This window comes from Bos javanicus, chromosome 1 (genome assembly GCF_032452875.1).
Source record: "Bos javanicus breed banteng chromosome 1, ARS-OSU_banteng_1.0, whole genome shotgun sequence".
Lineage (NCBI taxonomy): Eukaryota > Metazoa > Chordata > Mammalia > Artiodactyla > Bovidae > Bos > Bos javanicus.
In genome coordinates, this window is record NC_083868.1 from 132,992,348 (window position 1) to 133,016,048 (window position 23,701).

The 23,701-nt window shown below is 37.9% G+C and overlaps 2 protein-coding genes across 6 annotated transcripts in view; one reads left to right on the forward strand and one right to left on the reverse strand.

Moving 5' to 3' along the window:
* Positions 1–6,562, forward strand: part of MSL2 (MSL complex subunit 2) — a 33,844-nt gene extending 27,282 nt beyond the window's left edge. For both annotated transcript variants that reach the window (XM_061420936.1, XM_061420931.1), the window contains exon 2: positions 2,663–6,562. In XM_061420936.1, coding sequence (XP_061276920.1) covers positions 2,743–4,254 — 1,512 coding nt within the window. In that variant the 5' untranslated portion in view covers positions 2,663–2,742 and the 3' untranslated portion in view covers positions 4,255–6,562. The remainder of the gene's footprint in view (positions 1–2,662) is intronic.
* An 886-nt stretch (positions 6,563–7,448) lies between these two features.
* The window catches only part of PPP2R3A (protein phosphatase 2 regulatory subunit B''alpha), a 233,025-nt gene continuing 216,772 nt past the window's right edge, over positions 7,449–23,701 (reverse strand). For all 4 annotated transcript variants that reach the window (XM_061420903.1, XM_061420895.1, XM_061420921.1 and 1 more), the window contains one exon: positions 7,449–9,999. In XM_061420903.1, the coding sequence (XP_061276887.1) occupies positions 9,873–9,999 (127 nt within the window). In that variant the 3' untranslated portion in view covers positions 7,449–9,872. The remainder of the gene's footprint in view (positions 10,000–23,701) is intronic.

Below are 23,701 nucleotides of genomic sequence, written 5' to 3' on the forward strand. Positions count from 1 at the left end.
TTGGACTGTAGCCCGCCAGGCTCCTCTGTCTGTGGGGTTTTCCAGGCAAGAATACTGGAGTGGGTTACCATTTCCTTCTCCAGGGGAATCTTCCTGACCCAGGGATCGAAGCAGCATCTCTTGTGTCTCCTGCATTGCAGGCAGATTCTTTACCCTCTGAGCCATCAGGGAAGCCCTTTGGGTCATCAGGGAAGCCATTATATAAATGGGATAACACAACAATGTATGCTTTTGTATCTGCCTTCTTTCACTTAATGTTTCTGAAGTTCATCATGATGTGGCATGTACCAATAGTTGTCATAAATGCTAAGCATTATTCTTTTGTATGAATATATCACAGTTTGTTTATTCTCTAGTTGATGGACATTTGGATTGTTTTTGTCTATTACGAATAATGGGCTTTCCTGATAGCTCAGTTGGTAAAAAATGTGCCTGTGATGCAGGAGACCCCAGTTTGATTCCTGGGTCGGGAAGATCCCCTGGAGAAGGGATAGGTTACCCACTCCAGTATTCTTGGGCTTTCCTTGTGACTTAGCTGGTAAAGAATCTGCCTGCAGTGCGGGAGACCTGGGTTCAATCCTATTCACAAACATCTCTTTATTTGGATGTATGTCATTTGCTTTTGAGTAGGCTCCTAGGAGTAGAATTGCTGCTTTGTATGGTAAGTGTATGTTTAACTTTTAAAGAAACTACCAGACTGTTTCCCAGTGTGATTTATCATTTTATATTCTTACCAGTGATACAGAAGGATTCTGTTTTCTCTACATTTTGGTCAACTCTTGATATTATCTGTCATTTTGAGTTTATCCATACTAGTAGGTGTATAGCAGTGTGTCATAGTTTTAATAATATATTTGGCATATTTTTATATGCTTATTAAATATTCATGTTTTATTTAGTGAGATGTTTATTCAAATTTTGTTTGATTTTTAAATTGAGTTGTCTTTTTATTGATTTATATGAAGTTTTTTAAGCTCTTTATCAGATGTATGGTTTGCAAATATTTTTTTCTCATCATTTTGTGGATTATCTTCTTGTTTTCTTAATGGTGACTTCTGAAGCACAAGTATTTTTATTTTTTGAATATGTAGTCAACTGTTCACAGTTGACAGTTTTTTTCTTTTTGTGCATTTGATGACACGTCTGACACTGCCCAACCCAAAGTCACAGTTTTTTTCCCTCCATTTTCTTCTGCTTCTGACTTTCAGCATAGATTTATGTCTGTGATCTACTTTTAAGTTAGTATTTGTGTCCTGAATGAATCCTCTTCCATCTTAGCAGCTTCCTGTTCTCACAGGGTAAACACCGATGGAGCTGGGTGGTTGGGGAGCCCCAGAGCAGAACCCCACAGATCCCCACTGTTCTTACCTGAGATTCAGCAGGTTTCACACATAAATGCTTCTCAGATGGTTTTATGTCTTTGGTTGTGAAAATGACTCTCTGTCAAAAATTTTCAGGTTTATAGTTGCTTTTAAGGGAGAGGGTTTGCTGATTTCACCATCTATAACCATAAGTACCTTTTGTCTCAATCTTAAATTATGTAATGTTTATGAGAAAACAAATGCTGCTTTGAGTTCATTATTATTTGTCCTGAATTGGAAAGCAGTGAACAGTTGTTTCTTTGGGGACTAAGGGTAGAGATAGGGACTGGATCTAGTTGTTTCCCCCTTTCTGATTCATTTTGTATAGGTCATTTATAATTTAGGAGTTCGATCAAGTTGAGTAATCACTTTCACTCCCCCTCCCCACTTTCACTTTTATATTATATTGCTGTACTTGGATACTTGATCATGGTCATTTTCTATTCTGACAAAATTTTGAGCCCAATATTAAATTCTTTTACTTAATTTTTTTTAAGCTACATTTAAATATAGTTCTTTTTGTTGTTACTGTATTTTGATCTTCTGTAAAAGGATTTAGTAGTATTTCCTTTTTTTAAATAAATGAATATAGTTCTTTTTCATCATAACTATATTTTGGTCATCTCTTTTCTAGTTTATGATTAGTATATACAGTAACATGGCTTGCAGTTATACTTTTTTCGTGAAGACGCTTTTGTACTGATGATTAATGAATAACCTCAAACAATTTCTGATGAGGCAAGGACTAACCTTTTTTGGGGGGCTTTGTTTATCTACCCACAAGGCCTCAAAAGATTTCCAGGAAATAGTTGGCCTGTCATTACCTAACTGAATCTGTCAAATGAAACAAAACATTCAGTTTAAGGAAGAGAAATGAGTAAGAATAAGAATAGGAATTAACTCTTGCTCTTATCTTTTTCCCAGTGTCTAGACAATTGTTGCAGTAGGTTGAGGTCCCAAGGGTTATAAGCCTGGTTTGTACTTTCAGTGACTGATCTCCACCTCTTTATAGCCTTTGGAGAAGAGAGTAAGAAAGTGAGCCAGAATATACCATTTTGGGGGAGAAACAGACAGAGGAAGATCGTTTGAGAAAAAGAAATGGGGAATATAGCATGGAAATGAAGTGAGCTATTGAATATTTTTCTGTTTCCTGTAAGATACGTTTTTTTGTATCCTGTTTTGTTGTCTGGTGAGTTTAATCCATCTTAATTTTAATAGATTACTTATAATCTCAACTTCAGTATATAAAATTATAAATTTATTTTACTAAAATCTTTGCTTTCCTCCTTTTTCCCTCTTAGGACATTTGCTACAAGATCCTATTGCACCCACCAACTCAACCTGCCAACACTATGTCTGCAAAAGTTGTAAAGGCAAGAAAATGATGATGAAACCTTCATGTAGCTGGTGCAAAGACTATGAGCAGTTTGAGGAAAACAAGCAGTTAAGCATCCTAGTGAACTGCTACAAAAAACTATGTGAATATATAACACAGACTGCATTGGCACGGGATATAATAGAAGCAGTCGACTGTTCTTCTGATATTTTGGCTTTGCTTAATGATGGATCCTTGTTTGGTGAGGAGACGGAAAAACCCTCAGATTCATCCTTTACTTTGTGTTTGACACATTCGCCCTTACCTTCAACCTCAGAACCCACAACTGATCCTCAAGCTAGTTTATCTCCAATATCTGAAAGCACCCTCAGCATTGCTATTGGCAGTTCTGTTATCAATGGTTTGCCTACTTACAATGGGCTTTCAATAGATAGATTTGGTATAAATATTCCTTCACCTGAACATTCAAATACGATTGATGTATGTAACACTGTTGACATAAAAACTGAAGATCTGTCTGACAGTTTGCCACCTGTCTGTGACACGGTAGCCTCTGACTTATGTTCCACAGGCATTGATATTTGCAGTTTCAGTGAAGATATAAAACCTGGTGACTCTCTGTTATTGAGTGTTGAGGAAGTACTCCGCAGCTTAGAAACTGTTTCAAACACAGAAGTTTGTTGCCCTAATTTGCAGCCCAACTTGGAAGCCACTGTATCCAATGGACCGTTTCTGCAGCTTTCTTCCCAGTCTCTTAGCCATAATGTTTTTATGTCCACCAGTCCTGCACTTCATGGGTTATCGTGTACAGCAGCAACTCCGAAGGTAGCAAAACTGAATAGAAAACGATCCAGGTCAGAAAGCGACAGTGAGAAAGTTCAACCACTTCCAATTTCTACCATTATCCGAGGCCCAACATTGGGGGCATCTGCTCCTGTGACAGTGAAACGGGAGAGCAAAATTTCTCTTCAGCCTATAGCAACTGTTCCCAATGGAGGCACAACACCCAAAATCAGCAAAACTGTGCTTTTATCTACTAAAAGCATGAAAAAGAGTCATGAACATGGATCCAAGAAATCTCACTCTAAAACCAAGCCAGGTATTCTTAAAAAAGACAAAACAGTAAAGGAAAAGATTCCCAGTCATCATTTTATGCCAGGAAGTCCTACCAAGACTGTGTATAAAAAGCCCCAGGAAAAGAAAGGATGTAAATGTGGGCGTGCTACTCAAAATCCAAGTGTTCTTACATGCCGCGGCCAACGCTGCCCTTGCTACTCTAACCGCAAAGCCTGCTTAGATTGTATATGTCGTGGCTGCCAAAACTCCTATATGGCCAATGGGGAGAAGAAGCTGGAGGCATTTGCTGTGCCAGAAAAGGCTTTGGAGCAGACCAGGCTCACTTTGGGCATTAATGTGACTAGCATTGCTGTGCGCAATGCTAGTACCAGCACCAGTGTAATTAATGTCACAGGGTCCCCAGTAACGACGTTTTTAGCTGCCAGTACACATGATGATAAAAGTTTGGATGAAGCTATAGACATGAGATTCGACTGTTAAATCAGTGGGTCTTTAAACCTACCTCTGGTAGGAAAATAGCTACAGTTTTACGGCAGCTATGGTTTTGTTGGTTTAACTTGCCGGAGCTCCTGCATATAGATCACTTGTATCAAGTGTTTTCATTGCTAAGTTATATGTGTTAGTGTCGGGGAAATAGTTTGCAGATAATGGAGGAGTAACCCTACAACTATATGTCCTTAGTTCTTACAGAACCTCATAGTTTGAGAACAAATGCTGATGCAACTGATTTATACAAAATGAACTTTGGCAAGGAAAATAACATTAACCTCATTGTTTATGGTCATGCTTTGTGCATAATCAAAGTTTATGATTAAATGTAAGGAAGTGGTATCTAGTCAGTCCATAAGGATTGTGCTCATATTTTGTGGAAAAGTAGCCATTAGTTTGTTCAGGAGACTCAGTGCTACCTTCAGATGCCATTGATGTTTCTCCTGTTGAAAAGCTGATGTGTCCAGCTCAACCTTTGTACTGACATAATACCATTTCTGATCATGAAAATTGGCTACTGGTGTATGTAGCAGTTTTTAAATCAGCAGTATTATGAAAGAAAATTTGCCCCTCATTAGAATGTTGAAAAAAATCTGTCTTTTAAAAGTGAACAAACTGAAATTCTGTCAGACTGTGGATGTTTAAGCTGTTCATGCCACAAAACTCTTCTGAGTTGAATCCCATTTTTAGTTAAGTCTGACTCATTTCTAGGGGAAAAACTCTAAATCTTTCCTTCACTTTGAGCAATGTTCTGATTAGATAAATGAAGTGGAGAAGAGTAGTTTTATTCTGAAGGTAATTGAATTTAGACTATACTATGTGACAGAATTTTAAAAAATTATACAAATGTTTTATTTAGAAATTGGGATTTACTTAAAATAATTTTGGAATAATGCTCCAAAACTTACTCAGATTTATGCATTATACCTATTGCCACTGGCCACTTCAAAGTGATTTTTTGTTTCCTCTAATAGTTTGCCGCAGACTTTAGTTTGGAGATGCTTTTTCCTTTTTTTTTTTTTTTTTTAATAGGGTGCTATTTGTTGTGGAGACTTCTTTATAGAGGCCTAATAAAAATGCCTTTTTATGAAGCCTGTGCATTTAGGTAGGTTTGAAGCTAGTTGGATTTTCTTTAGAATACTCTTTTGCATGTAAAGCACAAACTATGTTTCAGTTTAAATCCTTGTCTTCCCTGTAATTTTTATGGGGGAGATAAGTGAGTCACAAACATTCTTTTGAAGGGAAATCTAGTCAGTTGCTTGAAATAGCACACACAGCCCAAATAAAACAAGGACTGACTAGGTTGTAAAGCAATGACCTTATGATTTAAAAGAAGAGTTGCTGCTTTGACAGTGCTTATTTAAAGAAAAATACTGCTGGAAAATTTTCAGTTTCTACTACGTTCACCATCTTTTCTGAGATCTGACATATGCTGAAGTTATGTTTTGATTTGGCACACAGCATGTTCAATGATGGTTACTCACCTAGTACAAGACATGGAGAAGAACCCTTTGGACACAGAGCAGATGACACCTCCTTCTGTTTTGTAGTGTATCCTGGTGTCATTTTCTGTGAATGTGGTCAGGTAGAGTTGTTTTTGTTGTTGTTGGGCTTTTTTTTTTTTTTTTTTTTATTTTGGTGGGGGGGGGGTGGGCTAAAGCCATAGGAAGAAAAATGTGATGTATGTGTCCAGTATGTACTATTTTGTTTTTGTTTTGCAAGAAGAGTTGAACTATTTTTGATAACAAGAGTAAATGGTGGAAAATGCTTCTTAGTTGTCTTGTCTTTATTTGCTTTCCAAGTTTTGGAATTTTATTTAATTCCTCTGAGTGTTAGCAGTGTCTTATGAAACATGTATTTGCCTAAAGTTTGTAACAGTTTTACGTTGGATGCAGATGCCCTGCTATATAAACTTGTAAATCTGTTCTTTATTCACTAATGATCACTGCAAAAATGACTAGAAATAACGAGATTGTACACATGGATGATTAGAATATATTTTGCAAATCTCCCAAACTTTCCTAATATTATGATCTTAAAATTCCTTGAGTACTTTATTGCTTCCCAAGTTTGATAATCTTAGTTTCGTGTTTTTTGATGCATGGGAGGTTGGCAATATAGACAAAGTGAAAATCATTAGTATGTGAGGGCCTTGATTGTTATGTAATATTGCCAATGATGAATTCAGGTTGTTTTTAGCACAAGTTTCTCTTTTTTATGCTGGTATTCTCACTGCCACACTTTTGGAAACCTGTATTACACCTTAAATCTATCAATAAATGTTAGTTTTCTAATTCTATGTTGTAGAATACTGAGGAGTTTGGGATAGCATGCTTTGAATGGCCTGTATTATATACGTTTGGGGAAGAGTAATTAATTACTGTGCCTTGATTTTTATGTTGTTTTTCTTTATATGGTGAATTATTTTTAGGAATGCTGACCAATGGCTAACAATGGATAATTGAGAAATTATTACTGAAGTAATTGGATTTACTTCAACAGGATTTAAAAGCACCAAAACAATAACAGCATTTAATATGACTCATCTTCATTTGTTTTTTTTGATTCCTTGTAATTACCATAAGTGATCCAATGATCTTTCACCTTAGGTAATAGACGTTTTACAGCTGACAGTTGTAGAACTAATCGTTTTGATTAGTTTCCATAGGTCTACACCTCTAAACAGAGAGGCAGTACAGTTCTAGGATACAGAATTTCTTCACTGTGTTCTTAGTTTTCTTAAAACAACTTGATGGTGACTAAAGCAAAGTAAAAGTTTCATAACAGATGAAAAATAAAATTTTCCATGTATTATAGGCAAAAAATATAAAATGTTTTAGAAAATACTAAGTTCACAGTTTAGAATTGGAATCTAAAGTGTGGATGGTATTTTTCCTCCCTCTTTGTTAAAAAAAATTTAGGTATCCAAATAACAATTACATATTCTTTAAACAATATATAAGGCTAAATTCTCCTTTGATCTTGTGAACTTCTCATTCCCAAACCCAAATTCCCATCCCCAGAGAAAATGACTTCTTAGTATGAGGTGTTATCTTTCCATATCTTTCTTTATAAAGTTTTCCCAGAGGTTCAAAGAGTTACTTTCTTTGAAACTCAAGCTTGTTTATAATGCTACTCTTTTCAAACATAAAAATGAGTTGCAAGTGTCATTAAAACCAAAAGTGTGTATTTGACAACTTTATTTAGTTTTGCAAAAAGGGAAAAACAAAAGTTAAATCATGCAGGCTTCTCCACCCAAACACACCATAACATTTCCAAAGTTGAGCAAATGACTTCTCTCATTTGATCAGTCTAGAGTTTTAGAAACACTTTGAACAGTACACAATGACATAGATAAGATGCAGGGAAAATACACATAATTTCATTAGTTTGATTACCTTGGCAGTTAATATTAAGCTCTGAAACTTATATCATTGACTAGCTTTAAGGTCATACCTTCAATTTAACTTTTATCAAGGAATCTTGGATATTGTAACAACTTGAAATTCCAGTTGGGCAATAATGATTATATTCTGCATGATCTTTACCAGAAAGTCAAATATACCCTATTTTAGTTCCTCAGAATTCACATTTCTTATATTTAATACTAAGAGGGGAATACAGTGAAACACATTCTTGTTTCTGAAAATGTGTTACTTTGGATGACCTAAATTAAAAGCGCTTAAGTGGAATGATACTGGTAGCTATACTTTTATAATAATTACAGGCTTTTGAAACCAAATATTGACCAAAATGAAAGCAAGATGACTTCAGTAAGGAGAAACAAGGTAAAGTACAGCCATGTAGTTTAAAAAAAAAATGTGTGTTGAAAAACTGAATTTTTGCTGAGTCTTAAAATAGTTTAGACCATTACGGCTAAAACCTATAAACCATATCTAACTTCTAATTACCATTTGAGTATTTTTTATCTGAAAAAAATTTGTTTCCTTGTAAAGGCTGGATGGGGTAGATGGCAAATTTTATGTACTACAAAAATACTTTTAATCCTAATTTCCAATGTGTTTAGATTATTGCATGTAGTATTTCCTAAAAATTCAGTCACTTTTAAGGTTTTATTTCTTTGTGAGCTATTAGAAACTAAGTTTTTTCTATAATAGTTAAATTGAACGTCAGTTCTGATCATGAAGGTAAAACAACAGGAAACTGGTAGGATACTGACAAAAGGATTGCTAAATCTATGAATAACTGTACGAGTTGATGGTACATTTCCTAGATTCTCCTTTTCTCCACTTTTTGCCAATGTTTGATTATTTCAAAAGTTTGGCCTTCACACCAGCAAGGGAACCAATGTGGGGTGGAAAGGGAGCTATTCTGACATTTAGGACTTGTGGTTAAAAAATCCAGGGAAAACCTTCAATGACTTTATACAGAGGTGGATATTAAGTTTCTGGGAGGTTTCTTTTATACTAGCAGAAATTTCCATCCTTTTTAATAGTTTATTTTCAATTTGTCTTCAATATTGTGAGATTTGACTAGCCTTGTGGTTTGCTGAAAAGTATAGTATTCTGTAATAACCACGTCTGCTCTCTAGTAAGCATGAAGTTGCTTTCTTTTATGGGTAGCATCTCTGTTTTCTCCCATTTTTGTGATAAATACTGAAGTGGATGCAGTATTTTGAATACGTTATTTTTCAACACGAAGGAATAATGTTGAGATAGAGGCCTTTACTGTTAGCCTAGTCTAATATTCAGTGATGAATATGTCTAGTAAGAATTTTCATATATAATTATTTAAGCCTTCAAGTAGGCTTTCTGATATGAAGTACAGATGGGACACTAATTTTTAGATTAATAAATCACTCAATAATTTGCTACAAATGTTAAGAGTTAAAAGGAAACTTTTTTCCCTCCCAATTAGGAGTCATATTCTGCACTTGTCCTCAGTTAAGTTTTTCTTCAGGTTTTATATAAGATCCACAGTCAGGATGGGGGGAGGGTTTAGAGCTTGCTAGCAAGGTTGGAAGGCCCAGTGGTTACAATACCTGAGGATGTAAAGTGACTAGCAGTTTGGCAGGTCATTGTGAAATTACATTAAGTTCAAGATCTTTGAACTCCAGTACACATACAATTAAAAGAAGTCTCTGAGATGTTTTGGCAGTGCTTTTATTACCAGGGCTAATTCAGTTCTGGAGGCCCTGACTGCTTTTTCAAGTTCCAGAATTTCTTGACTCAAGTTTTCTGCAAGTGAAGGTTTCTTCTGGGCTCCATAGGAGCCCTGATGGGCCTCAGCGATACTGGACAACAGAGGCAACTTCTGCTTTTGTGCAGAGAGCCGTGCTTGGCACTGTCCCCAAGAGATCCTTGGTACATTCAGGGTGAAGAGTGCTGATTCACAGACGTTGGAAGGTGATGTATATATCATTTGCTTCTGAGGAAAAGCTCTGTAGGAGGTTTGAGGCAAACTGGAGGAGTCTCCCAAATTGGGTATGTGTATCCAGAGCTATTGCTCAAAAACGTTAAAAAGTTCCTAGTGCAGATACACACTTGCAGAAATCAAAGCTTTTAAAATGCAATATGCAAACTAGAGCATCTCTTCACAAAAACATTTTTTTTGAAATACGTATCTCCCTTTCATGTAGCCACTGGCAACTATTCTTCATCCACTGACTGAAGCTTTCCACATTTCTCTGAAAGGCTTGAGGTCACTATTTTATTGCCCTTGTTTCCAATTTCAGAGGGAGAGGGAGGCTCTTCTGTTTCATAATCTTCAAAGGAGCTGAAAGAACAAAAATGAGTTACTGATTTTTTAAAAGTTTTAATGTTTGGGTAGAAGTCAATATAGCAAACTAGACTAAAGATCAGCTAGTGAAAGTACCTGGAGTTGCTAAATGGCAGCTATAAACTGAAACACCCTGGAAGAAACCGTGCCCTGGAACAGAAAACACGTTCTCCCTGTTCACTCAAGCTCATGTTAGAATACGTTGAAATGTGCTGAATCAGGCTTTCCCTAGAGGCTTTGATGGGAATGAAAGCATTATGGATTGAGGGTATGAGGTCTGGAAAGTATGAGCTTTTACATGAATGCTTTCACTGAAGTGGCTTTGATGCAGAGTGGGGAACTTTCTCAACTCTAATTGCTTTATAGCTTCCATGGCTTCTAAGAAATCTGTGTACACAGAGCTGATTAAAGCTTACTCCTGGATTTCGTTTCATTCTTTACAGAATTCCACAGCATTTCCCCTCTGCTCACCCCTCTTTAGAGTTCTATATCCTCCAGACTAACCCTCCTGGCTACTCCAGGCATGGATGACAAAATATTTTATCTCCTGGGAATGATGGCTGTTTCACCTGTGCAGAAATTTCTGGATATATAACTGTTTTGTCAATAAGGTACCAATACTGGCTGATGACAAAAAAAAAAAAAAAAAAATACTAGGTTAGGACTACCCAGTAGGTGGCACTTACTCTTTGAGGGTAGAGAATGTTACATTTTTGTTAAAAGCATATCTGATGTTTGGAAAACTGTTCTGAGTACCCGTTGATGATCCTGTCAGAAATCATTTACAACTGTCATTTTGCAAAAGCTGTCCATACTTAATTTCTGTTTGCACTCTGCCATCTCCTAGAGGCTGCACTATAACTGGTATATGAATAAGGAGGCAATAAGAGTAATTTTGCTTTAATGGAATTGAAGCAGGGTTGATGGAAGATCCTCTATTTCTGGGGGGAAACACTCAAAAGTTAATTCTACAGATGCAGCTACTTATTTCCCGTCAGACTGGAAGACATTTTCTTCCTCTTTGTGATCTAATTTGCTGTTTGTGAGTGCTCTCTCAGTGCGGATCTATGAATGAATTAGAGTTAAGTCTGAGCTGAGACTATTCAATATTCAATAAATATATGAGCTTCTGTTGCTAAGCATGAGCCAAATGCTAGGTATACAATGGTGAAAGAGACTGACCAGCCCCTTCCTCACAGAGCTTACAGCCTAATGGAGACCATCTGGAATAGTGGTTAAGTGGTTTAGCTTTAGAGTATGGACTTTTGGTCACTTAATGCTACTTTGGCCATGTAACTTAACCCCTCTGCCATCAGCTTCCTCATTCCTACCCCATTATATATGGGCTTTCCTGATAGCTCAGTTTGTAAAGAATCCGCCTGCAATGCAGGAGACCCCAGTTCGATTCCTGTATTGGGGAGATCCGCTGGAGAAAGGATAAACTACCCACTCCAGTATTCTTGGGCTTCCCTTGTGGCTTAGTTGGTAAAGAATCAGCCTGCAATGTGGGAGACCTGGGTTTGATCCCTGGATTGGGAAGATCCCCTGGAGAAAGGCCAGTATTCTGGCCTGGAGAACTTCATGGGTTTGCTAGTCCATGGGGTTGCAAGGAGTCGGACATGGCTGAGTGACTTTCACTTCACTTCACCCCATTATAAGGGTTGAAGAGAGATGAGGTGAGAGAGAAAATACCACATTCTGATGGTGGAGAAGTACCTGGGCTTACTGAAGCAGAATGGTGGCACCTAATCCTGTAGTAGGGGACAGGGTTTTGTGTAATTTTTTTTAACAGAAGAGTGTGTTTTTCCACTGTAGCCTCATGTAGAAATGGAATTTTTAACAACAGATTTGATTCAAGCTAGTACCTAAACGTATTCCAATGCGTTGTGGGTTGGGTGTAGTGGAATGTCACCTGCATTTCTTTTGTACTTTCAAGGTACCAAGAACAGTAATATACATAAAGGCTTTGGAGGAATCTTGGGTCAGGGGAGCTCATTCAGAACCTCTTGTCAGTGTGCTGATGAATCTTACCCTAACTCAGTAGTTCTCAGCTGGGGTTGATTCCCCCTACCTTGGGGGTCATTTGGCAATGTCTGGAGACAAATTTGTCATTAACTGGGCAGGTCCCATTGGCATCTAGTGGATAGAGACCAGGGATGTTGCTAAACATCCTACAACAGAATTACCCAGCTTAAAATATCAGTGCTGTTGAGAAATCCTGCTCTAACTTGCCCTTGTAGTGTCAGTGCATCCCAGGGTTCTGGACTAAGCTCTTCTCACTTTGTACTTCCGTGAGCAATCAGTCTTACAGCTTTATCTACACTTGTGGGTTCTAGACGTACATGTCCAGCCTCAGCCTCTTTCTAAGCCGAAGACTGCCATGTATCCACCTGTCTAGTATGTGGCTCTTCCCATGTGGCAGCGTATACGAACCTGGACTCATCGTATCTACAACCCTGGTTTTCCCTATTGTAGCAAATAGTACCATGATCTACCCACTCAAAGCCATAAATCTCATTACTTCAAGCTCCTCTTCCCTCCCCTCTTCAAATCCAGTGACTCTCCTAATACTTCCAATAATACCACATGCATACAGTCTTGGCTTGTCCTCTGCATTGCCACTAATTGAGTAAAGGATGTTACACGTTCTTGCTTGGATTACTGCAATAGTTTTCTAACAATTGGTCTTCCTGTTTTTGCTCCTATCACATACCCTTGGCTCTTGCCATACCAGACTGTTTACAGTGTCAGAATAGGTCTTGGGACCTAATGCCACAGTAGATGTTTTTCAGGGGCCTGCAGTGCTCTTCCTCCTTGGTTAACTTCTGCTCATATTTTAATCTGAGATATCATTTAAAAGGTTCTTGATTTCCAGTGCCTGAGCTTCCACCATCTCTTATTTAGATGTCTGTAACAGCTTCCTTATTTGTCTCCTTGCCTCTGTTCTTGCACCTCTCCAACCTAGAAGAGTACTACCTTGCTGGACTTTTTATCAGTAGCTCCCCCAGGCCCTGCATGATCTGACCCTTGCTAATCTTTCCAGCTATGATTCCCTCTTATTATATTCCAGCTATACTGGCTTTTTAAAATCTCCTCAGCACCATTTCCTGCCTCAGAGCCATTGCACACATTTACTCCTCTGCCTAGAATATTTCTCCTCCCTGCTTTTTGCATAACTTTGCTTCTCAATTTTTAGGTTCTCATCACTGTAGAAAATTCTTCCCTCAGCTCCCTAAATTGCAAGCCTGTCTCTATTACTGGTTTACCCTGTTTATTTTTCATAATTATATAATTAAATGTGTCATGCCCACTCAAATGTGAAATGTCCATTTTGTAACGCACTAATTTCCTTGGGTTATAGTATAGTGACTGACACTAGCTGCTTAAAATGTGCTGCTGAATGAAAAATTATGTCTTCGTGCTCTTTCAAAATAATGAGGAATGCTGGAGTCAGTAAAATGGTGAGGGTACAGAAGTCATCTTGAAGTCACCAAAGTCTTTCTTTATCTTGCTCTCCAGGAATTCCTGAGGGAGAAAGAATGTTTACTGATTGTCTTCTAAATGACCACTTCCAGGCTTGCTTGCAGGTCACTGGAATGCCTCTGGGCTCAAATGAAATTATTTTATGATGTATTCCCTGTTCATTTAATTGGCCATTTTAAACTGAGTAGAGGGGTCAGAGGATTAAAGAACTCATAGGGTTCACAAACAGTTCACAAAGAAACCTTAGGTATCAAATTGAGCACAGATTCTTTAATTGAGTAGTAACAGTATTGTTAGCATAAGGGAAAATAATGGTTCATGTATTTTTTTTTAAACTTTATTTTGTATTGGGGTGTAGCTGATTATTGATGCTTTTGAATTGTGTTGGAGAAGACTTTTGAGTCCCTTGGACTGCAAGGAGATCAAATCAGTCCTAAAGGAAATCAGTCCTGAATATCCATTGGAAGAACTGATGCTGAAACTGAAACTCCAATAATTTAGCCACCTGATGCGAAGAACTGACTCATTTGAAAAGCCCTGATGCTGGGAAAGATGGAAGGTGGGAGGAGAAGGGGATGACAGAGGATAAGATGGTTGGATGGCATCACTGACTCGATGGACATGAGTTTGAGTAAGCTCCAGGAGTTGGTGATGGACAGGGAAGCCTGGCATGCTGCAGCCCATGGGGTCACAAAGAGTCGCACACAACAGAGCAACTGAACTGATAGCCGATTACCAATGTTGTGACAGTTTCAGGTGAACACAGAAGGAACTCAGCTATACATATATGTGTATCTATTCTCTCCCCAAACCCCCTCATCCATGATGCCACATAACATTGAGCAGAGTTCTGTGTACAATAGGTCTTTGTTGGTTATACATTTTAAACATTGTGGTGTTTACAGGTTCATGTATCTTTGCTAGCAATATGGTAGCTTTTAGAAACCTGTGTCCCTAAGTTTCCCCTTTTAGAAACTGTGTCCCTAAGTTTCCCATTTCAGATGAGCAATTTCTGGGCAAATGTATTAAGGCTAGTTCTGCAGATTCCTGGGATGGAAGTATAATAGCTAGAATGAACAGAAATAATGACTGGCACATGTGTGGTCTGACAAAGGATTTGTAGGCAGTTTTAGGATGTCTGCGAGTTATGGTTTGATTCCAGTTTGGGGATTCTGACTTTACAGGGGCAAAGGGATAGAATATTCAATTCAGGGCTTGTCAGGAAATCTAAGATACATGGTAGCTATAAGCACAGAATAAAATGTTAACTAGTCCTCTTAGTTTGAAGTCTATATTGCTGTAGAAATAGGAGTAGATGAATTTTACCCTTATACTTTTAAGAACAGATATCCTAAGATACCCCTGGTGGCTCAGACAGTAAAGTGTCTGCCTGCAGTGTGGGAGACCCGGGTTTGATCCCTGGGTTGGGAAGATCCCCTAGAGAAGGAAATGGCAACCCACTCCAGTATTCTTGCCTGGAGAATCCCATGGATGGAGGAGCCGGATAGATTATAGTCCATGGGGTCGCAAAGAGTTGGACACGACTGAGCGACTTCACTCACTAATCCTAGGCCATTTACATAAAATGAATTATCGGAAATACTTTAGAAGTTGGATATTTGGTTCAAAGAATTTCCTTATTGACCCATTCAATCACTTCAAATTTGGTAAAGTTTCCTAATACGTACCATTTACTTTTCTATCTTAGAAAGTTGATCCTATTTATTTTTTGATGGCTAAGGATCTCTTGCAGTTCCAGGTCATGAGCCATCAGTAATTCTTATTTTGGCTGTAGATATTATAAAAATTTTGGATTAAATATATTCTAATTTTGAACTTGAAGGAAGGGACAGAGTTTATTTTTATTACCAGCCACAATGCCTGGCATAAATTACATACCAGTGCATATCTACTGAAATAAAATTTATTTAATTTTAAACTTCTCTGGTCTTCTGACTAACCTACAGTGTCGTACTTTCCAGTACTAATTGAACTAAATGTACATCTCATAAATAGTAATTCAATATATGTTTATATTTAACATAAAGGAGAAATTCACCTTTAAAAACATCCAGTGGGAAATAATTCTAAATTATCTAAATGTCCGAAGGTAGGGAATATGGATGTGTTATTGCTTGAGAGAGTACTCTGAAGCATTAAAAGTCATGTTTTTGAACACACTAGTAACATTAAGCATCAAAAAGAAATACACCAAAGTATACATAATGGTTATCTCTGGATGACTGAACTGAGGATGATTTTAATCTTTTTATATTTTTCAATTTTTCTTCAGCAAAGCCTGTCTTTCTCTACTAATCAGATAAAGACTCAGAAAATTGTGTTTAATCTAGGTTAATCAAATGTAAAGCTGTTGGTGAAATACCAGAATATCCTGTAAGAATGTATTTTTAGGATAATGTGAAAGACTCTTAACTAAAAATCTGAAGTAATCAAGTTTTTGTCAGATTGGTAGAGAAGTTTGTTTCTAATTATTACAGGTCCCAGTTTCTCAAGATAGCAACATGGATGACCCTTTAGCCTACTTTTCACAATTCTTGTGGCGTTTTAAACTTTATTGCAAAAACCATAATAAAGTTAATTATAAATTAATTGGGTGTCATATAACTTGTTATCTTCATGTATGTGACATGTTTAGTTGGCCAGAGGTATGTAACTGTTACCTGTTTCTGGCTTCCCCTATGACCTTGGCTGAATTTATACAAATGCTGTTGTATGCTGTTATCACACTGTGTGCTAGATGGGGTAATTCACGGTGTTTGCAAATTCATACCTAAGGAGACCCTTGGCCCTCCATCACCAAACTAAAATATGGAGTCATACTGCATTTCTCATTGTTTCATTACTAGGTTGCTTACTGAAGGTATTACCCAAGCAACAGCCTTGAGTCAGGGGGTACAGGCACTTGGCCCAGAGGTGGCCTGTTATGTGAAATGGTAAAGTAGAGAATTTCAAGTTGTTTCTGGAAGGTCAAGTTGTCTAGGCTTCTGCAGTTATCCTTGTAGTGAAGGTGGCTGCCAGATTAGTGCTACCTTCTGTGCCACTCAGTAAACATTTGCTGAGGCTCTCCTACTTCCCAAAGAGTTTGCCCAGTGCTGGGGCTACAGGATGAATGAAACAGGTGCTCTGCCTTAAAGGAGCCTGTGTTCCAGTGGAAACACAAGCAGGTCAACTTTCCCCAGCATTTATATGCTAGATACTGTTCGATACTGTTCAGTTCAGTTCAGTTCAGTTCATTCGCTCAGTTGTGTCCGACTCTTTGCGACCCCATGAATCGCAGCACGCCAGGCCTCCCTGTCCATCACCAACTCCCGGAGTTCACCCAAACTCATGTCCATTGAGTCAGTGATCCCATCCAGCCATTTCATCCTCTGTCGTCCCCTTCTCCTCCTGCCCCGAATCCCTCCCAGCATCAGTCTTTTCCAATGAGTCAACTCTTTGCATGAGGTGGCCAAAGTACTGGAGTTTCAGCTTCAAGCATCATTCCCTCCAAAGAAATCCCAGGGCTGATCTCCTTCAGAATGGACTGGTTGGATCTCCTTGCAGTCCAAGGGACTCTCAAGAGTCTTCTCCAACACCACAGTTCAAAAGCATCAATTCTTTGGTGCTCAGCCTTCTTCACAGTCCAACTCTCACATCCATACATGACCACAGGAAAAACCATAGCCTTGACTAGACGGACCTTTGTTGGCAAAGTAATGTCTCTGCTTTTGAATATGCTATCTAGGTTGGTCATAACTTTCCTTCCAAGGAGTAAGCGTCTTTTAACTTCATGGCTGCAGTCACCATCTGCAGTAATTTTGGAGCCCCAAAAAATAAAGTCTGACACTGTTTCCACTGTTTCCCCATCTATTTCCCATGAAGTGATGGGACCGGATGCCATGATCTTGGTTTTCTGAATGTTGAGCTTTAAGCCAACTTTTTCACTCTCCACTTTCACTTTCATCGAGGCTTTTTAGTTCCTCTTCACTTTCTGCCATAAGGGTGTTGTCATCTGCATGTCTGAGGTTATTGATATTTCTCCTGGCAATCTTGATTCCAGCTTGTGTTTCTTCCAGTCCAGCGTGTCTCATGATGTACTCTGCATAGAAGTTAAATAAGCAGGGTGATAATATACAGCTTTGATGTACTCCTTTTCCTATTTGGAACCACTCTGTTGTTCCATGTCCAGTTCTAACTGTTGCTTCCTGACCTGTATGCAGGTCAGGTGGTCTGGTATTCCCATCTCTTTCAGAATTTTCCACAGTTTATTGTGAAATCTCTAATTCTCATGCAACAAATGTTTACTGTGTGTCAACTGTGCCATGTTCTGGGAATGAAGGGGAAAGAGGCAGCCAGTGGAACACTCATGTACTGCTGCTGCTGCTAAGTCGCTTTAGTCGTGTCCGACTCTATGCGACTCCATAGTCGGCAGCCCACTAGGCTCCTCCATCCCTGGGATTGTCCAGGCGAGAACACTGGAGTGGGTTGCCACTTCCTTCTCCATGCTAATGTACTACCTGACTAAATTCTAGTTCAGAGAGGTTAGGTAATGTGGCCACGATCACAGAGGTAATAATAATTGTTATCGTTTAGTCGCTCAGTCGTGTTGGACTCTTTTGAACCTCATGGACTGTAGCCTGCCAGGCTCCTATATCCATGGGATTTTCCAGGCAAGAATACTGGAGTGGTTGCCATTTCCTTCTCCAGGGGATCTTCCCCACCCAGGGACGGAACCCATGTCTCCTGCACTGCAGACATTCTTTACTGTGGAGCCACTGGTGAAACCATGGTACTAATAAGAGCCATTGTTTATTGATTACACGTTTCCCCAGTGGTTAAGAATCTGCCTGCAATGCTGGAGACTTTCAGGAGATGTCGATTTGATCCTTGGGAGTAGAAGATCCCTTGGAGAAGAAAATGGTGATCGACTCCATATTCTTACCTGAGAAATCCCATAGACAGAGGAGCCTGGTGAGCTACTGTCCATGGGGTCGCAAACAAGAGGGACATAACTGAGAGACTAAACAACAACAACAACAAAATTGATTACATGGGCACTGTGCCTGAGAACATAATATATTATGTATGTTGTCTTCTCTAAAACAGTCTGGTGTGGCAGGTGGTATCCTCATTGTATAGCGAATGCTGAGGCTTAGATGACTAGTAAGTGACAGCAAGGATTTGAACTTAACTAAATTTGTCTAACTCCAAATTCTGTGGTTTTAAGCATGATGTTATATTGTATAATATCTCTTCCTCTTCAGGGAGTAGTAGTAATAGCTACTCTTTGTCACGTGTTTATATCAGTACTATGTGGCAGGTGTTTATAGAGTTATATTCTCTTTGATTCTTACAATCACCTTGGAAGGTAGTTGAAACTGAGCTGCAAGGAGTCAGATAACCTGCCCAGCTGGTGAGTAAGAAGACAGAATCAGATCTGTGTGGCTCTTTCCATGGTACTGCCGTTCTTCCTCCCTTTCTAATAGTTGATTCTGGTAATTTCTGTTTGACAAACTCACCCTGACTTATTTGTAATTCCTTTTGAGATGAAGCCCAACATACCCTTGGAATTCTGGATCTGGCCTTGCTTTTGAACTGTGTCAGTCAGTTATTAACAACTGTAAACAGGCCTTTCGTTTCTTGTGGTGACATTCCAGTGCTTGCTCTACAGGCTGCGGCTGTTAAGGCTTCCCCTCTCTCCCTGAGACCTCATCACCCACATGGGCTCTGTGCAGGCCTTATCTTATCTCCCATAACATGAGAAGAGGGGTGTCCAGCAGAAGCCTCTCATATGCACCGGTTGAATTTCACTACAGCTGGTCTCTGCATCTCCTCTCGTGACCCCTCCTCACCTGTATTTCTGTCTGCATCCCTTTTTCTCCTCTGTCTCCCCTCCACACACACACTGGGACCTTCTTTGAGCGCTACCACAGCTCAAAAATTTTTTTTACTTGACACATAATAATTCTCTTTAGCTGCCATCATTTTCTTGTCTCTTTAGACTAATAAACTTCTAAGTGTTTAGATCTGCTATCTCTTTTCTCCTTCCTCTAAAGCAGGTTACAAAACAGTATGTTATATCAAATTCCATTTTTGTAAAACAAATTACTTATCTATTAATATTTGCAAAGAAGTATCTAGAAGCATACTCCTAAATGATGTCAGGCTATCTCTCTCTGGGTGGTCGATTTTAGGTGAAGATTTTTATCTTTATTTCTACTCTTCTGTAGTTAATACATATTACCTATGTAAGCAGATAAAGGAGAAAAATAACTTTTCCTATTTATTAAAATAGTACATGTTCATTATACAAACATTATAAATTACAGAACAGAATAAAAAGCCAAATTACTTGCAATTCTACAGCTCAGAGTTAATCACTTAATATTTTGGAGTCTTACTATTTAGCTCATGTATATATAGATATACATTTGTAATACTGGGATTATATCATAATTTTGTAAACTTGATTTTTCCGTGTTATGTTTTTGTGCAACACGTAGTTTAGATGTCTGCATAATATGACACAGATATTAATACCATGACTTACTTAACTATTCTATTATTGTACATTTGTGTTGTTTTGAATTTTTTAATTTTACAATTTAGTTAGAAGAGTTCTATCTAAACTTCTGATTATTTACAGTAGATGCCCAGGATTGGGAGTTAAAGGGTATGAATTCAGGCTTCTGCAGCATATTGTCAAATTAATTTCCAGGGAGGTTGGGCCACTTTGTTTCTACCAGCAATATCTGTTAACTACAGTGTGTTGCTTCTGTGAGAGAGCAGTAGAGACACTTTAATTGCATCTGTCTGTTTCTCCTGCTAAGGCAGGGATCCTGCGTTCATCAATATCCAATAATGCTTAGTGTATAGAAGGAATGCAAACATTTATTGAATTAATATTGTCTTTTAAAAAATTCCTGCCAGTTAATCTCAACTTTTTTCGGTGCTTGCTTTTTACAAAAATTTTCAGTTTAGTTTACATATCACAGAATTCACTCATCTTAAGTGGAACTCACTGCAGTGTTCTTGCCTGGAGAATCCCACAGACAGAGAAGCCTGGCAGGCTACAGTCCATGGGGTCGCAAAAAGTTGGACATGACTGAAGTGACTGAGGACACACAGTAAATTTTTACAATTGTGCAATCATTACCACAATTTAAATTTAGAACACTTTCATCTCTCCATCTGCCCCTCCTCTCCCTGTGCTTGTTTGTATTCATTTTCTACTTTTTCCTGGAACCTAGGCAGCCACTGATCTGTTTCATGGCTCTATAATTTTGCCTTTTCTAGAAATTTCATATAATGGAATTACGTAGTCTTTGGTGTCTGGCTTCTTTCATGTAAAATGATATTTTTTTGGATTCATCTGTGTTGCTGCATGTATTAATAGTTCTTTTGTTTATTGAGGTATAACTGACAGAATAAATTGCTTATATTTAAAGTGTACGATTAGTAAGTTCTGACTTTTGTTTACATCTATAAAACATCATATCGAGATCATGAAAATATCCCTCCCTCCCATGAAAGTTTCCTCCTGCCCCTTTGTAATTACTTTTGCCTTACCAAGGTAACCACTGATTGCTGTCATTATAGATTAGAATGCATTTTCTAGAATTTTCCATAAATGGAATCATACAAGATTGGAATATATTTTTGTCTAGCTTCTTCCACTTCACTTACAATTCATCCATGTTGTGTTAGTCAATAGTTCATTCTATTGCTGAAGAGCATTCCATTATATGGATATACTGTATTTTGGTTATTAATCTACCAGTTTAGTGGATATCTGGACTATTTTCACTTTGGGGCTACTATGAATAGTTCGGCTATAAACATTCATGTACAAGTCTTTGGGTGAACATTTTTCTTGGGTAGATTCCTAGGAGTGGAATTGCTGATTCATATGACAAATGTTTGTTCAACTTTTTAAGAAACTGCCAAACATTTCCAAAGAGGCTACATAATTTTACATACACATCAATCCAATATATGAGGGTTCCAGCTTCTTCACAGCATTGCCAACTGGTGGTTTTAGTTGTTCTAGTGGCTGTGTATGTATCTCATTGTGGTTTTAATTTACATTTTCCTAATGACTAGTGATATAGAGCATCTTTTCATGTATCTATTTGCTGTTGGAACCTCTAATGTAGTTATTGTTTAACCAAATTTTTGTCCATTTAAAAAATTAGGTTGCCTTTTTTATTAGTGAGTTGTTAAGTTCTTTATATATTCTGGATGGAGTCCTTAACAGGATGTTTTGGAAATACTTCCCCCCAATGTGTCTTTTTCATTTTCTTAGTGGTGTCTTTAAAGAGCAATACTTTTTAATTTTGAAAGAAGTCCAATGTATCAATATTTTATTGCTCTTGCATAACTCAGGGTCACAAAGATTTTCTCCTGTGTTTTATTCTAAAAACTTTAGGATTTCAACTCTTATATTTATTGAGATTATTATTATTATTTTGGCTGCACTGTGCAGCTCGAAGGATCTCAGTAGACAACCAGGGAATTTGAGATACTTATAAAAATAAGTATACAAAAGTATATGGTGTGAGATATGGATTGAGGTTTTCTTTCTTTTTTTTTTTTTTGCAGAAGGACGTCCAATTATTTCAGGTTCATTTCTGAAAAGACTACCCTTTCTCCTTTGGTTGAAAATTAATTGGTTGTATGTATGAGCATCTATTTCTAGAGTGTTTCATTGGTTGTGCATACTTACCAATTCTGGGACTTCCCTCATGGCTTAGATGGTAAAGAAACTGCCTGCAATGCAGGAGGAGATCCAGGTTTGATCCCTGGGTTGGGAAGATCCCCTGGAGAAGGGCATGGCTATAGACTCCAGTATTCTTGCCTGGAGAATTCCACAGAGGAGCCTGGTGGGCTACAGTCCGTGGAGGTCACAAAGAATTGAACGTGACTGAGTGACTAACACACACATACTTATCAATTCTACAGTGCCTTGATGGTTGTTTGCTTTCTAATAAGTTTTGAAATCAGGTAGCCTAAGTTCTTCAACTTCGTTCTTTTAAAAAAGTGTTTGCTAGTGCACTGGGACGACCCAGAGGGATGGTATGGGGAGGGAGGAGGGAGGAGGGTTCAGGATGGGGAACACATGTATACCTGTGGCGGATTCATTTTGATATTTGGCAAAACTAATACAATTATGTAAAGTTTAAAAATAAAATTAAAAAAAAAGAAAAAAAAATAAAGCTAAAAAAAAAAAGTGTTTGGCTATTCTAGGTATTTTGCATTTCCATATAAATTTTAGGATCAGTTTGCCAGTTTTAACGAAAGCCTGTAGGGATTTTGATAGGGAGTGGGTTAAATCTTTAGATCAATTTGGGGAGAACTGACATTTTAAAAATACTGAGCTTTCTATTATTATTTGAATCTTCCTTAATTTTTCTCAACACTATTTTGCAGTTTTCAGTGTGCAAGTATGTTCTTTTGTTATATTTGTGTGTTCTTTTGTTACATTTATTATACATATATAAAAGTGTGTTCTTTTGTTATATTTATTCCTAAGTATTTTTCTTTTTGATGCTGTTGTGAATAATTATTTTTATTTGTATTTCTCTATTTGATTGTTCATTACTAGTACATGGAAATACAACTGACTTTTATATTCTGATTTTGTATTCTGAAGAAAAATGAAAGTGTTAGTTGCTCAGCCATGTCCGACTCTTTGTGACCTCATGGACTGTAGCCCACCAGGCTCCTCTGTCCTTGGAATTCTCCAGGCAAGAATACTGGGATTAGTTGCCATTCCCTTCTCCAGGGGATCTTCCCGACCCAGGGATCGAACCCATGTCTCCCACATTTCAGGCAAATTCTTTACCATCTGAGCCACCAGGGAAGCTGAGACCTTGCTAATGAATTTATTAGTTCTGGTAGCTTTTATGCAGATTTCTTCATATTTTCTACTTAAAGTATATATAACCTAGGGATAGATTACTTCTTTCTTTGCAGTCTGAATACTTTTAATGTTTTTTTTTTTCCTTGTCTTAATGCACAGGATAGGACCCTCATTACAATGTTGATTAGAAATGGGGAGGAACAGAAGCCTATTTTCCTTGCTCTGGATCTTAATGGGAAGGCATTCAGTTTTTCGCCATAAGTATAATGTAAATAATGTAATTATAGATGTCTTCTATCAGGTTAAGAAAGTTCCTTTCTATCCTTACTTGGGTAAGAGATATTTTGAATGGAT